The sequence below is a fragment of the Typopeltis vanoorti genome, chromosome 18 (assembly GCF_054136105.1).
Source record: "Typopeltis vanoorti isolate ZY-2024b chromosome 18, IOZ_Tvanoo_1.0, whole genome shotgun sequence".
In the NCBI taxonomy this organism is placed as follows: domain Eukaryota; kingdom Metazoa; phylum Arthropoda; class Arachnida; order Uropygi; family Thelyphonidae; genus Typopeltis; species Typopeltis vanoorti.
Genome location: NC_143566.1, coordinates 98283270 through 98296178, shown reverse-complemented (window position 1 = coordinate 98296178; position 12909 = coordinate 98283270). Strand labels below are relative to the sequence as shown.

General features: G+C 37.3%; 1 protein-coding gene across 2 annotated transcripts in view; it reads right to left on the bottom strand.

Moving 5' to 3' along the window:
* LOC150096978 (RNA-binding protein NOB1) overlaps positions 1-12909 on the bottom strand; it is a 90054-nt gene that overhangs the window by 30147 nt on the left and 46998 nt on the right. For both annotated transcript variants that reach the window (XM_090407876.1, XM_090407877.1), the window contains one exon: positions 7180-7245. In XM_090407876.1, the coding sequence (XP_090264002.1) occupies positions 7180-7245 (66 nt within the window). The remainder of the gene's footprint in view (positions 1-7179; positions 7246-12909) is intronic.

The following is a 12909-nucleotide window of genomic DNA, read 5'->3' as shown; positions in this document are numbered from 1 at the left end:
CAATGAAGATAGAATGCTATTCAATGGAATTAGAAAATGCAACAAAATTATATAAAGCTAATGACTTATCTATGTTTTCATTTTCCTTAAAATGATAACTTTGGCTGTTTCAATGGAAATAGCCAAAGCTGTAAAGAGAATGCTACTTTCTGGAGTACAGTGATACTTGAAGAATGTCACCGAAAAAAAGAAAAGAAAAAAGCAATTGTTCCACTTCACAGATTTAATGGAGGAGCATCATTATAATCAAATTCCTGACATGTATCCTCAAGGAGTGTACAGGATATGGATAGTACTACATGAAAAATTTACATCATTACTAACTTCCTATCTACAATTTTCCTCCAAATCAGTCTGTTACTTGTCAAGACACCAACATTATCAGATCTTATATTTCTATCGTCTAAGGCACTTTGTACCGTATCAATCCACCTATATCTTGGTCTTCCTCTGGGTCGTTTTCCTGCCAACCTGGCGTTGAACACTTGTTTTGCTAATCTTTCATCGCCCATTCTGTTTAAGTGACCATACCATCTCAGGTTAGCTCTGCTAATGCATTCCTGGATGCTGACAATGTCAAGTTCTTTCCTAATATCCTCGTTTTTAATATGATATTGCCATTGATGCCATCTGTTCATGCCTCTAATCTTTCTCAGGACTCTCATATCTGTGGTCTCTAGTCTTTGGTCAAGTGTTTTACTTCTGACCCAGCTCTCAGATCCATAAGTTAAAACTGGTTTGAACACTGTCTTGTATACAGCTAATTTAGTGTTCCGACTAATTTCTCTCTTATTCCATATGAATTTATTCAATTTACTGCCTACCATACCAGCTTTGTTGATTCTGTTGTCTATTTCCATATTTAATTTACCATCTTCAGTAAAAATCGTACCTAAGTAGCTGAAATGTTTTACTTGTTCCACAGGTTAGTTCAACTTGTTCCCCATTCACAACACGGTTGATATTTTCATTGTCTTTGTCTTTTCTGTGGGATCATAGGCACAAATAAGTCTCATTGTCCAGTTTCCCATTCTCATATTTGCCCACATCACTGTACTTGAGACTGCCTGCCATTCAAGAAGATTAGCCTCGTATTTTGTGTTGAATACTATGGCTACTCCTTCTCTTCCTTGATTGTCATTTCCTGAATAACACATTTTGTATTTATTGCTCAGAAAGATCTCACCATTTTTGTCTTTTTTGTTTCAGTCACCCCTATTATGTCGATCTGGTACTTATCTAATTCCTCAGCTAGTTCAATTTCTTTGCCATTCAGGCTTCTTATGTTGATAGTACCAATCTTTAACTCTGGTGATGTTGAGTTGGGGTGTGCTTTCAGATTTGTCCCAGTAGCTGACTTTTTGCTGTTCGCCCTGGCGAAAACAACAGGGACCTTGTTTAACTGGGTGACGTCCCAGCCAGTATGAAAATTTGTCATGTTTTACCATCATTTTCTATATTGGTTTAACCATAAGAATACAATTTGGTCGGCTAAATTCCAAATTGCTAGCCCATCCTTGTTTGTTCAGTATCCAGGTAGATACCCAACAGGGTGCACCACGAGAAGGTGAGAATTGGACATTAGGTCAGAAGCCCTGGTCGGTTCTCCGCATTCCTTTAAAGGCTATGTGGAGGTCTCCTTTCAGTTATACAGCTTTGAACCTTAAGCACCACATGTGATAAATTTTTATCGCATTTTAAAAATACTGATTATAAGGGCTTAGACAAGAACACACAATGGAGAGCTCCTAAGATGAGGTGTAGGACCTAAAAGCTCTAGGACACATTAATTCTTACATGAGCAGCATGTTATACATGCGGATGCATTGCCATCTAATGACTGAAGACAATAAGTACTATTAAAATAGTGGACAGTAGTTGTTGAGACTGTTAGGAAAAACAGGTTAGGTTTACAAGATTATGAATGGGAAAGTGTGTTGCATTGTGTGTGCCTGCATGTTTGTTTACCACAGAGTTACTAAAATTATTTATGATGTATTACATGTTTGAGTTAAGAAGGAGTTGTGGAACATAGATGAAAGATTTGCAGGCATGTCCCCTGTCTAGTGAGTGATTACTAGCAGGTCAAGAGCCCTCTGATGTGTTACTATCAGGGTTCAATCCCATTTATTATATAACCACCAACTTGCAGAAATGCCTTATTGGGTAGACAGTTGAAGTTCATTGGTGCAAGGACAGCTGCAATGTTGTACCTCTAAATGAATGGGACAAAATGAATGTTGTACCTCTAAATATTCCATGCAATATATTTGGCATGACCCTGATTCTGTCATCTCCACTCTATGTAAGAAGACAGGGCAAAAACTCTCATCAGAAGACTAAACATAGCAGATACCACTCAGTCATCAATAAGCAAGGTAATGGTTAACAAAGAATCCCCTGAGGGGACATATCAGGAAATTGATAATGATGAAATTCAACCTAATGCATCCTGAATGAAGAACCATATAGAACAAGTTAAAAATTTCAGCTATGTAAGCACAATTTTTAGTAATGACAAATTACATATGGAAACAGATAATAGAATAAGCAAAATCAAAACTGGTAGTGGAGAGCCAAATGAATAAATTTATGTAGAATAAGAGGTAAATTGTCTTGTTTAGCTATATATAAGACAGGGTTCAGTCCAATTTTAACTTATGGATGTGAGAGATGGGTTTGAAATAAAACAGCTGATCAAAGAATACAGATTCTAAGTAAAATAAGGGGAGCGAACAAATAGCATTAACAGAAAACATATTAAAAATGAAGATATTAAGAAGGAACTTGACACTGTTGACATTCAGGAATTTGTGTGAGAAGAGGTAATCTCAGGAATATGGTCACTTAAACAGAATGGAAGAGGAAATATTAGCAAAATGTGATGCCAAGAATAAGACCCAGAGGAAGACTGAGATGTAGATGGAACGATACAGTAGAAGTGCCTGCTTTAGAAGACCAAAATATAAGATCTGATAATATTTGAGGGAAAGTCAATAGGAATTCCGTAATAATGCAAAATGTTCATGTAGTACTATTATGGTATCCTGAACATCACAAGAATATGAGATAAAAATCGATATATGACATATAATGTTAACCAATCCCTTGGATTAGTTGGCATTATATATTTTTCTTTGTGTGTGTGTGTGTGTGTGTGTGTGTGTGTGTGTGTGTGTGTGTGTGGCAATAGCTGTTTCACAGCTCCATTTGTGAAACACACTATAAGAAGGTAAAGGCATTGACTCAGCATATTTTGAAAATCAACAGTTAGAACTGCAGGATGCACACAAAATGGTTTGATCTTAAATCACACATAAGCCAAGGTGTACACTGTCATCACTGTATTTATAATTAAAATGGACCACATTACACAGGAATCTTGTATATAAGAAACAGGAGAGAAATGAGACAAAATAACAGGTTAGCAAAATATAAGATGGCTCAAATTGATTTTCACTTATGTAATAGATACATTGGAGGAAATTAAGCACATGAACACTATCAAGTGTGTGTGTGTGTGGGGGGGGGGGGTTAATGGTCATAGCCAAATAACTGGGAATGCAGAGAATCAACTGGGCTTCTGAACTAATGTCCAATCCTCACTTTCATGTGGTGCACCCCATTAGTAGTTATCTATTGGGTACTTGACAAATGAGGATGGGCTGGTAATTTGGAACTTAGCTGACCAAACTGTACTCTCTTGTATGGGTACAGTTTGGTCAGGTATGGGCGGATTAAACCACAAATGCATATGATTCATTGATTTCAATGAATCATATTGAGCTGAATCTCAATTCATTGATTCCCCCACATACAAATTAGTCAAACATTTAGCCAAAGCGCTCACTCACTATACTGGCAACACACCATCACACATTAAAAACTCAGCCCACTTTAAAGTCAGTATAGAAAACTTCTCACTCCAACACACTGATGTAATGGTCAGTTTTGACATCTCCTCCCGATTCACAAATGTCCCACTCAAGAAAACCCTAGAGCTCATCCAAGCCAAATTTCCTCCTGATATCTCGGCCCTATTTCAATTCACAATGAACTCGAGCTATTTCGTTTATTAAGGAAAATTCTACAAACAGATAGAGGGAACAGCCATGGGTTCACCACTCTCCCCACCCCTTGTCAACTTCTTTATGGAGACTTTTGAAGAGAAAGTCATAAATTCAGCTCCACAAAAACACACTGTTTGGCTTTGCTACGTTGATGATGTGTTCACTATTTGGTCAAATGGCTCAGATACATTCCACTCCTTCTTAACACACTTAAAGAACCAACACCCCAGAATCCAGTTCACCTTAGAAAAAGAAGAAAACAACAGTCTCCCTTCTTAGACACTCTAATTACTCGCCAGCCTGATGGATCCTTGGCTTTTTTTCTGTTTATAGAAAGCCTACCCATACAGGTAGATACATTCACCAGCAATCCCCCCCCACAACAATATGGGGTTATAAAAACACTATATAACAGGACAAATGATGACAATGCCCCTAACCACTTAACTACACCACATCCTTAACACTTTCTTAGCCAATGGCTACAACCCCCCAAAAATATTAAAACCAGTTAACCACAAACGCTCTCCCACTCCCCTTCATAATAAAGATTACACTAAATCCATCCGGGGGCAACTCTTAAAAGTTAACCAAAATCTTAAAAAAATATGATCTGATTTCTTGTTATAAACCATATAAGAAATTGGCATCCCTTATCTGCTCCACCAAATATCAGCCACTTCTCCTAGACCTACCTGGAGTATACCAGGTCCCTTGCAGCTGTAAACTGTCCTACTTTGGCCAAACAAACAGGACAGCAAATGTCAGGATATCGGAACACAAAGACTACATCCATTTTCACCAATACAGCCGCTCTGGGCTTGCAGACCATGCTCTGGATACCTGCCACAGAATATGCTGGAAGAAAGCTAAGTTATTACACCAGCAAATTTAAATACGAAAGATTGTTCATGGAATCAGCCTCAGCTCTAAAAAACTTACCAAACTTCAACAAATTTGGGTGCATGAAACTGCCCCAAATTTGGGAAGCTTGCATCTTGAGAACTTCAGCCCAACGGCCAAGACAATCCAATATATAGCCCACCAGGGGACACCTTTAGGACTCTAGGAACAATGTTAGTTTTTTCTCTTCTGGCTCATTTGCTCTTTGGTAGTGCCTGTGTGCACGTGTCATAGTTTTGTGTTCCCATGAAGATGGTGATGTGCCATTGCCGAAATATAGGAAGTATTTATTAAAGTTTATTTTAATTAATATTCCACTTTAAGTTGTAAATTCCTGAAATAATTTAATAGTCATGTGTTACCAAAGTATAAACCTATCTGCAAGAACCCTCAAAGGGTGTACAGGATGCCTTCTCATTTAACCACCTTACTGGCCATTATGGATCAAATAAGTATACGCTTTGTATCCATCATATATTTCAATGTGATATCAACGACATTACAATTTTAATATGCACTTCACATCCATGATAACCTTGATTTTTGTTTAACTACACTACTGGCCAAGATGTCTTGGCCGGCAGCGTGGTTAAACAAAAACGAGTCCTTCAGTCTGGTCTGTTTTCTTTAGTTAATCCATTGCTCACTTTACAATTCAGTTCATTGTTATCATTTATTGGTATACTTGCAAAGGGCATGTACCAGATATTGTGATAGTCCAATACTCCGTAGTATTTCATGACTAGTTTCTTGTCAACAACCTTCTTTCAAAAAACAATCGGCTCTCATTGTATATATATATATTTTTTTTTTTTAAAAATAATTATACTGACTAGGAACACTGAGAAAGGTATGATAAAAATTTTAATAAAACACTACTAGTTTCGTCGGAACACCGACTTCTTCAGGTGTGTAAATAATTACAAAAAACTGGAACAAATAACAAGTTAAAAAACATGGACTTCTCATATAAACAAATTGGGAATAGCAACAGTCAAATTTGAACTAGTGTCCGCGTGGCAAGTCAAGCGTGAGTGGCCACTGACTCGAGAGCGGCAGAACTGACTGTTGCTATTCCCAATTTGTTTATATGAGAAGTCCATGTTTTTTAACTTGTTATTTGTTCCAGTTTTTTGTAATTACATGCACACCTGAAGCAGTCGGCGTTCCAACGAAACTAGTCATGTTTTATTAAAGTTTTTATCATACCTTTCTCGGTGTTCCTAGGCAGTATAATTATTTTTTAAAATGTCTACAAGCTGAGTGAATAGAAGTTATAATATATATATATACATATCACTAAAAGTTTCTCAACATTTTTATTTAATAAATTGCACTTATTCCATGCATAATATATCATTATTATAATAAATTTAGTTTAATCCTTTATCCAAGTGTGAGCAAACAAAGTTTGAGCCTGAAAGTATATCTTCAGAACTGGGGTAGGGTGGTACAACACCGGGAAACTCATCGCAAAAGGTGGAGCAAGCTAACATCACTCCTATCTCACTATCTCCCATAATGCAAAACACATCTCCTTGTGGATATGTATAACATTATGCATTAAGGGGAGGGCCACTACCCAGACTAGTTTCGACCTTTATTGAGGTCTCTTCATGGGAGCCAGGCCCAGACGTGGAGATACCAGGCAGAAGCAATAGCAAGGTCATCTTTACCTACAGGAGTTGCCAAAAGGTGTGCCACCTTTTTATTAAATTACTCTGGATTTAGAGAAAGATGTTGAAAGTTTATTTTTCACTTGGTTAGACTATAATAAATTTAGTTTAATCCTTTATCCAAGTGTGAGCAAACAAAGTTTGCGCCTGAAAGTATCTTCAGGACTGGGGTAAGGTAGTACAACACTGGGCAACTCGTTGCAAAGGTGGAGCAAACTAACATCACTCCTATCTCTGTATAGGTAAGGTAGTACAACATCTCACCCCCAATCCTGAAGATACTTTCAGGTGCAAACTTTGTTTGCTCACACTTGGATAAAGGATTAAACTAAATTTATTATAGTCTAACCAAGTGAAAAATAAACTTTCAATATCATTATTAATTTTTATATATGTATGTGAATATAAAACAGGTGAAAACAGTATTAGTTAAACATTATCCAGTGTTTACATTTATATTATGCATATAACTATGAGTACATTTAAATGACACTAACTGCAAATCTCAATTAATGTTAAATATTTCTTACCCTTTCAGGATAATAAAATCCAGGAAGAGATATTTGAAGCTCTTTGTTATGCAAGTGTGGAGTAACCTATAAGAAACACATACAAATATAATTTTAATAGAATATTTACCAAAATTATTAGCATACAATGATAATAACTGGTTAGAAATATAACAGTTCATCAAATGCTATGGATATGAGGAAAATTTGAGAAGCAAATCTGTAGGCAAAGTAGAAAGAAGTTCTGCTCTCTAACCTACAAGATTTTGATTTGAATAAGTTGCACTGCAATATGAAATGTTTGTGGATGTCTTTAGGTGGTAGATAATTTTTAACGCCTGGAGTGAGAATACTACTCTGCATATTAGAAGCCTGAGTAGTTTTAAAAAAGTATAATTTTTAGTTTCTAGGATAGGGTTTCCAAATTATATAACCCTTAGTTCAATGGTACTAAATGTGCTAGAGATTTGTAACCTTTTACAAGTGAGATGGTGGGATGTACATAAAAAATAAAGGTTAATAACAGAACCATATTAAAAATGAAGTTATCAGAAAATAGTATTATTATATTGAAGAATGGATAACCAGCTGATCTAAAATCATAAAATCTTAGATTTTATGATCACCTATACAAAATAGCAAAACAATTTTAAAGGTGAGGTAAAAATCTCACATAATAGTGATTTACTTATTATGTTCATTTTTTATGGGTAAACTGAGTGTAAAGTTTGCTAACAGGAATAAATTATATATATATATATATATATAATTTATATATATAAATATATAAATTATTCCAATCTACTCCGTGTTGGCGGCCTTCATCATTTGTGTTCACTGAAAATAAGATGCGACTTGAGAGTGCGCTTGCTCTGATTCTATTGTATGAAATGTCTCTCTGATATTCCTCTAGCTGTAGGAGGATTGACTTCTCAGTCTGGCCATAGTATGGCCTCCCACAATCACATATTATTTTATATATACTGGGGAACTGAAGATGGTTATGAGCTTGTTTTGGGTGGCTTACATTAATAACAGCAATCAATAAGTTTAAAGACACTTGCCCCGAGGGAACAAGGACACCATCCCTGAAGACCACTTGAAGAAAAATCCCAAAATGGAGACAACAGTTGGATCATCGACTACAAACAAGTTAAATTAGTGCAAAAATCAAGTGATGCTAGTAGCCATCATGGAGACAGTATGCATGCACTGCATTAGAAATTTGCAAGACCCTTGCGGTCAAACATATGCATCATAGAACCTTGCATATCCACTTCGCCAACATCCATGGCCTAAACTCAAACCTTAATGTTCACCACCATCTACAGTCTACCAAACCCTACTCTTTCTGGCAGAAACACAAAGCTCACCTACCTGCAGCACTATTCATCTCAATCTTCCAAACTACACACTTTTCCTCCCAAGAGATTTTAATATCCACAACACCAACTGGCTTTCCTCCTCCAGCAGTACAGATCTTGCAGGCAGAGATGCTGAACCATTTGCTGTCACTAACGACCTTACACAATTGTTCAGATGACAACCAGAATACCTGATAACCTGAACTATTCTGTAAACATCCAAGACCTCTTCCTCACCAACGACCCTTCCAAATACACAGTGAATGTAGTGCCCCCCCCCAGGTAATTCTGAACACAGTCTAGTGCTCATCTCCTCCCCCATGCAACAACACTTATGCAGCCATTCCCATACAAGGGTACTTTAGCATTATAAACGTGCCAAGAGGACAGCCTCCATGATTTCTGTGCCTCATTCCCATGGTTGGACCTGTTTCTAGCTTTCCAAACCAAACATATGCACTCAAGTTATCACCAAAGTAATCCTCACCGGCATGAAAACATATTCTTCACACTACTCTGAACTGCTATTCCCTTATCCCGGTTCTCCAAAAGATGCACCAAGGCTGTAAAAATGAAAACCAAGCATACCATAACTGGCTCAAATCGAAAACTCCATCCTCCTTTAAACTTACACTCAAGCCTGAAACAGATGTAAAAAAAAAAAACAAAAAAAAAAAAAACAAAAAAAAAAAAAAAAAAAAAAAACATTAATCAATGCTTCCAAAACAGAGTTTGAAAGAGCAAAAAGCAGGAAATTAGCAGCCTATCCAAATGTCAGCCGAGCCTTCTAGTCTCTTGGCAAAGTAATTGGTCGTGACTTCTGCACAAGACTATTCTCACCCCTATCATATCCAGATGGCACTAATGCATCATCACCCACTGAAAAGCCAATCTCCTGGCCTCACACTTTGCTTTCAATTGCATGCATAAATGACAATGGTAAATGTTCCCCCCCCCCCCCCCACAACCATTCAAGATGCCCAACATACAATACCCCTATATCCCTTTGCTAGAAAGAGATCAGAAAAACACTGTTCAAATTAGACACAAAAAATTCTTCTGCCCCTGATGGCATTCCTCCAATTGTCCTGAAAGTTTGTGCACCAGAACTGACTCCTATCCTATCCCACAGCCTGGAAACTGGCCTATATTCAACCCATTCCCAAGAGGGGCGACAAGTCACTGCCATTCAACTACTGCCATATCTCATTCACCTGAGTCCAGTCTAAAGTAATGGAAAAAATCATCAATTCCCAACTCCTACACTATCTTGAAGGCACCCACCTAATAAACGACTGCCAGTATGGATTCCGTTGCAGCCGATCAACAGTAATCTGCTCGCACATATCACCCATCACTGGACAAATGGAGACGTTTGGCAAATCTCAAGTGGTTGCACTTGATATCTCCAAAGCATTTGACAGGGTCTGGCACAAAAGCTTACTAAGCAAACTACTACCAATGTTTGGTCTGTCTCAGGACTTCTGTAGTTGGATTGCGAGCTTTCTCTCTGGATGCACACTATGTACGGTGGTGGATGGTTCCTCATCCTTGTGGAACACCATTTAACTAATGTGGAGTTCCACAAGGTTCTGTCCTCTCACCACCCCCTCTTCCTGCTATATATCAATGACTTACTTCAGTTCACCTCCAACCCAATACACAGTTTTGCAGATGACAGCACATTGCACTACTCCCTTTCATTTGATTACTCTACACAACTCACCTCATCCTACAGAACATCAACCAGCACTGCCCTCAATTCTGATCTCCAAGCCATCCTCCAATGGGGTTCAGATAACCTCGTCAATTTTAATGCTAATAAAACAGTTATAACACTTTATGAGATATAAGACAGAACTGTCTTATTTCTCATAAAAAAAGAACCATTTTCTCCCAGTATTATTTTTGACAACACTCAAATTTCCAAATAATTTGAGATTTGTCTTCTTGGAATTATCCTGACATCAAGCCTCTCCTAGCATAAACACATCACAACCATTGCATCCTCAGTTTCTAAAAAAACTAAAATTTCTCTTTTGCTCATAATGTTACTTCAACCCTGAACAGCGGTTAACCTTATACATATCACAAATATGCCCACTTTTTAATAGGTGGGCATATATAAGTTGGGGTCCCTAAAAGCTCCTTTAAAATACTTGACTGAATACAGAGGAGAGCAATTAGACTTCTTAATGACCAGTCTCTTACCAACTCACTCCCCCACTTTTGCACAGCAGTTTGGTTTCTGCAATATGTGTATTCTACAAATATTTCCATGGGAAATGTTCATCTGAAATAGCATCAATAATTTCCCCTGTTTTGTTTCACAAGGAATACAATATACAGTCATTTAAATCAAATGTCAACAAGTACCTATTTTCCCAACCCACTATCCATATATGGTACTAATGTACTATAGGTTGATCAACCATCCTTTTGTGTATGGGTTCAACATAAATAAATAATGAGAGGCTGGAGAATATAATGGGTAAGGATGTTTAAGGAGAGAGAAATGTAAATCGTGAACTGTTGATAGAACTGTGTGACAAATATAACTTAGTAATAGGTGGCACAATCTTCCAGCATAAGAAAATACACAAAGTAACCTGGGTGTCACTGGTAAAACACAATCAAATGGATCATATTGCCATCAGCAAAGGTACAGGAAAATGTTATTACAGGAAATGAAAGAAGTGTGATAGTGTCTCAGATCATCACATAATAATGGGATCTACACATACACAAAATCAGCATGGGAAAACATTTAATAGACAGAAATTTAATACTGCTAAATCACAAAATGCTGAAGTCTGTAATGAGTTTAAAATAAAGTTAACGGAAAATGTGGATAGAAATTTTGATGGAGGAGAGAATGTGAGGAATGATAATGATCGTCATCAAATTCCTGACATGTAACCTCAGGGGGGGTACGATAATTATGAGAGTACTACATGAAAAAGTTACACAATTTGTAACTTCCGATCAACAATTTTCCTCCAAAGTAATCTTTAATCTGTCAAGGTTCCAACATTATCAGATCTTATATATTTTTCTTCTAAGACACTTTTTAATGTATCCATCCATCTATCTACATCTTGGTCTTCCTCTGGATCTTTTTCCTGCCAACCCGGCAAAGAATACCTGTTTTGCTAATCTTTCTTGTCAAATTCTATTTAAGAGACCACACTACCTGAAATTACTAAGTTTTACTAAATCACTTAAGGAATTGACAACGTAGATACGAACATAAATTAAATTACACTTTAATAAATATTTCCGATATTTCGGCAACATCACATTGCCATCTTCAAAAGGAACTTATAAAAAAAAGGCACGTGCACGTAGGCACTACAACACAGTAACTGAGAATGAAGTGATGAAGCTATTGTTCTCCTAAAAGCCCTGATGGTGCCATCTAGCGGGCTAAGTAGGTGTTCTTGGCAGTTGGGCTGAAGGTCTGCTGATGTAAGCCTCCCAAATTTGTTGAGGTCTGGAGAGTTTCTTAGGGCTGAGGCTGATTCCATAAATAGTCTTTCGAATTTGTATTTGCTACGGTGTATTACTGTAGCTTTCTTCCACCTTATTCTGTGGCATGTATCCAGAGCATGGTCTGCAAGACCAGAATGGCTGTACTTGTGAAAATGGATGTAGTCCTTGTGTTCCGAAATTCTGATATTCGCTGTCCTGCCTGTTTGGCCAAAGTAAGAGAGTATACAACTGCAAGGGACCTGGTATACACCAGGTAGGTTAAGGGAAAGTGATTGGTCTTTAGTGGAGCGGATAAAGGACGCCAATTTTTCATGTTTTTTTAAGATTCTGGTAATTTTTTCCGAGGTGCCACGGATGTAGGGAATGGTGATGGATTTAGAGTAATCCTTGTTGTGGATTGTAGGTTTCAATATATATATATATATATATATATATATATATATATATATATTTTTTTTTTTTTTTGGGGGGGGGGTAGCCATTGGCTGAGAAAGTGTTGAGGATGTGATTTAGTTCAGTGTTTAGGGCCATGTCATTAGAACAGATTAGTTTAGCCCTGTTGTATAGTGTGTTCACTACTCATATTGTTGTGTGTGTGTGTGTGTGTGTGTGAAGGGATTATTGGTGAATGTACCTGCCTGTATGGTTGGGTTTTCTATAAACTGAGAAAACCAAGGTTCCATCAGACTGGCGGGTGACTAGTGTGTATAGGAAAGGTAGGCTGTTGTTTTCTTCCTTTTCCAGGGTGAACTTGATTCTGGAGTGTTGGTTGTTTAACTGTGTTAAGAAGGAGAGGAGTGTATCACAGCCATGTGGCCAAATAGCAAACACATCATCAACATAGCGAAGCCATATCTTTGGTTTTTGTGGGGCAGAGGTTAAGGCTTCAAAGGGC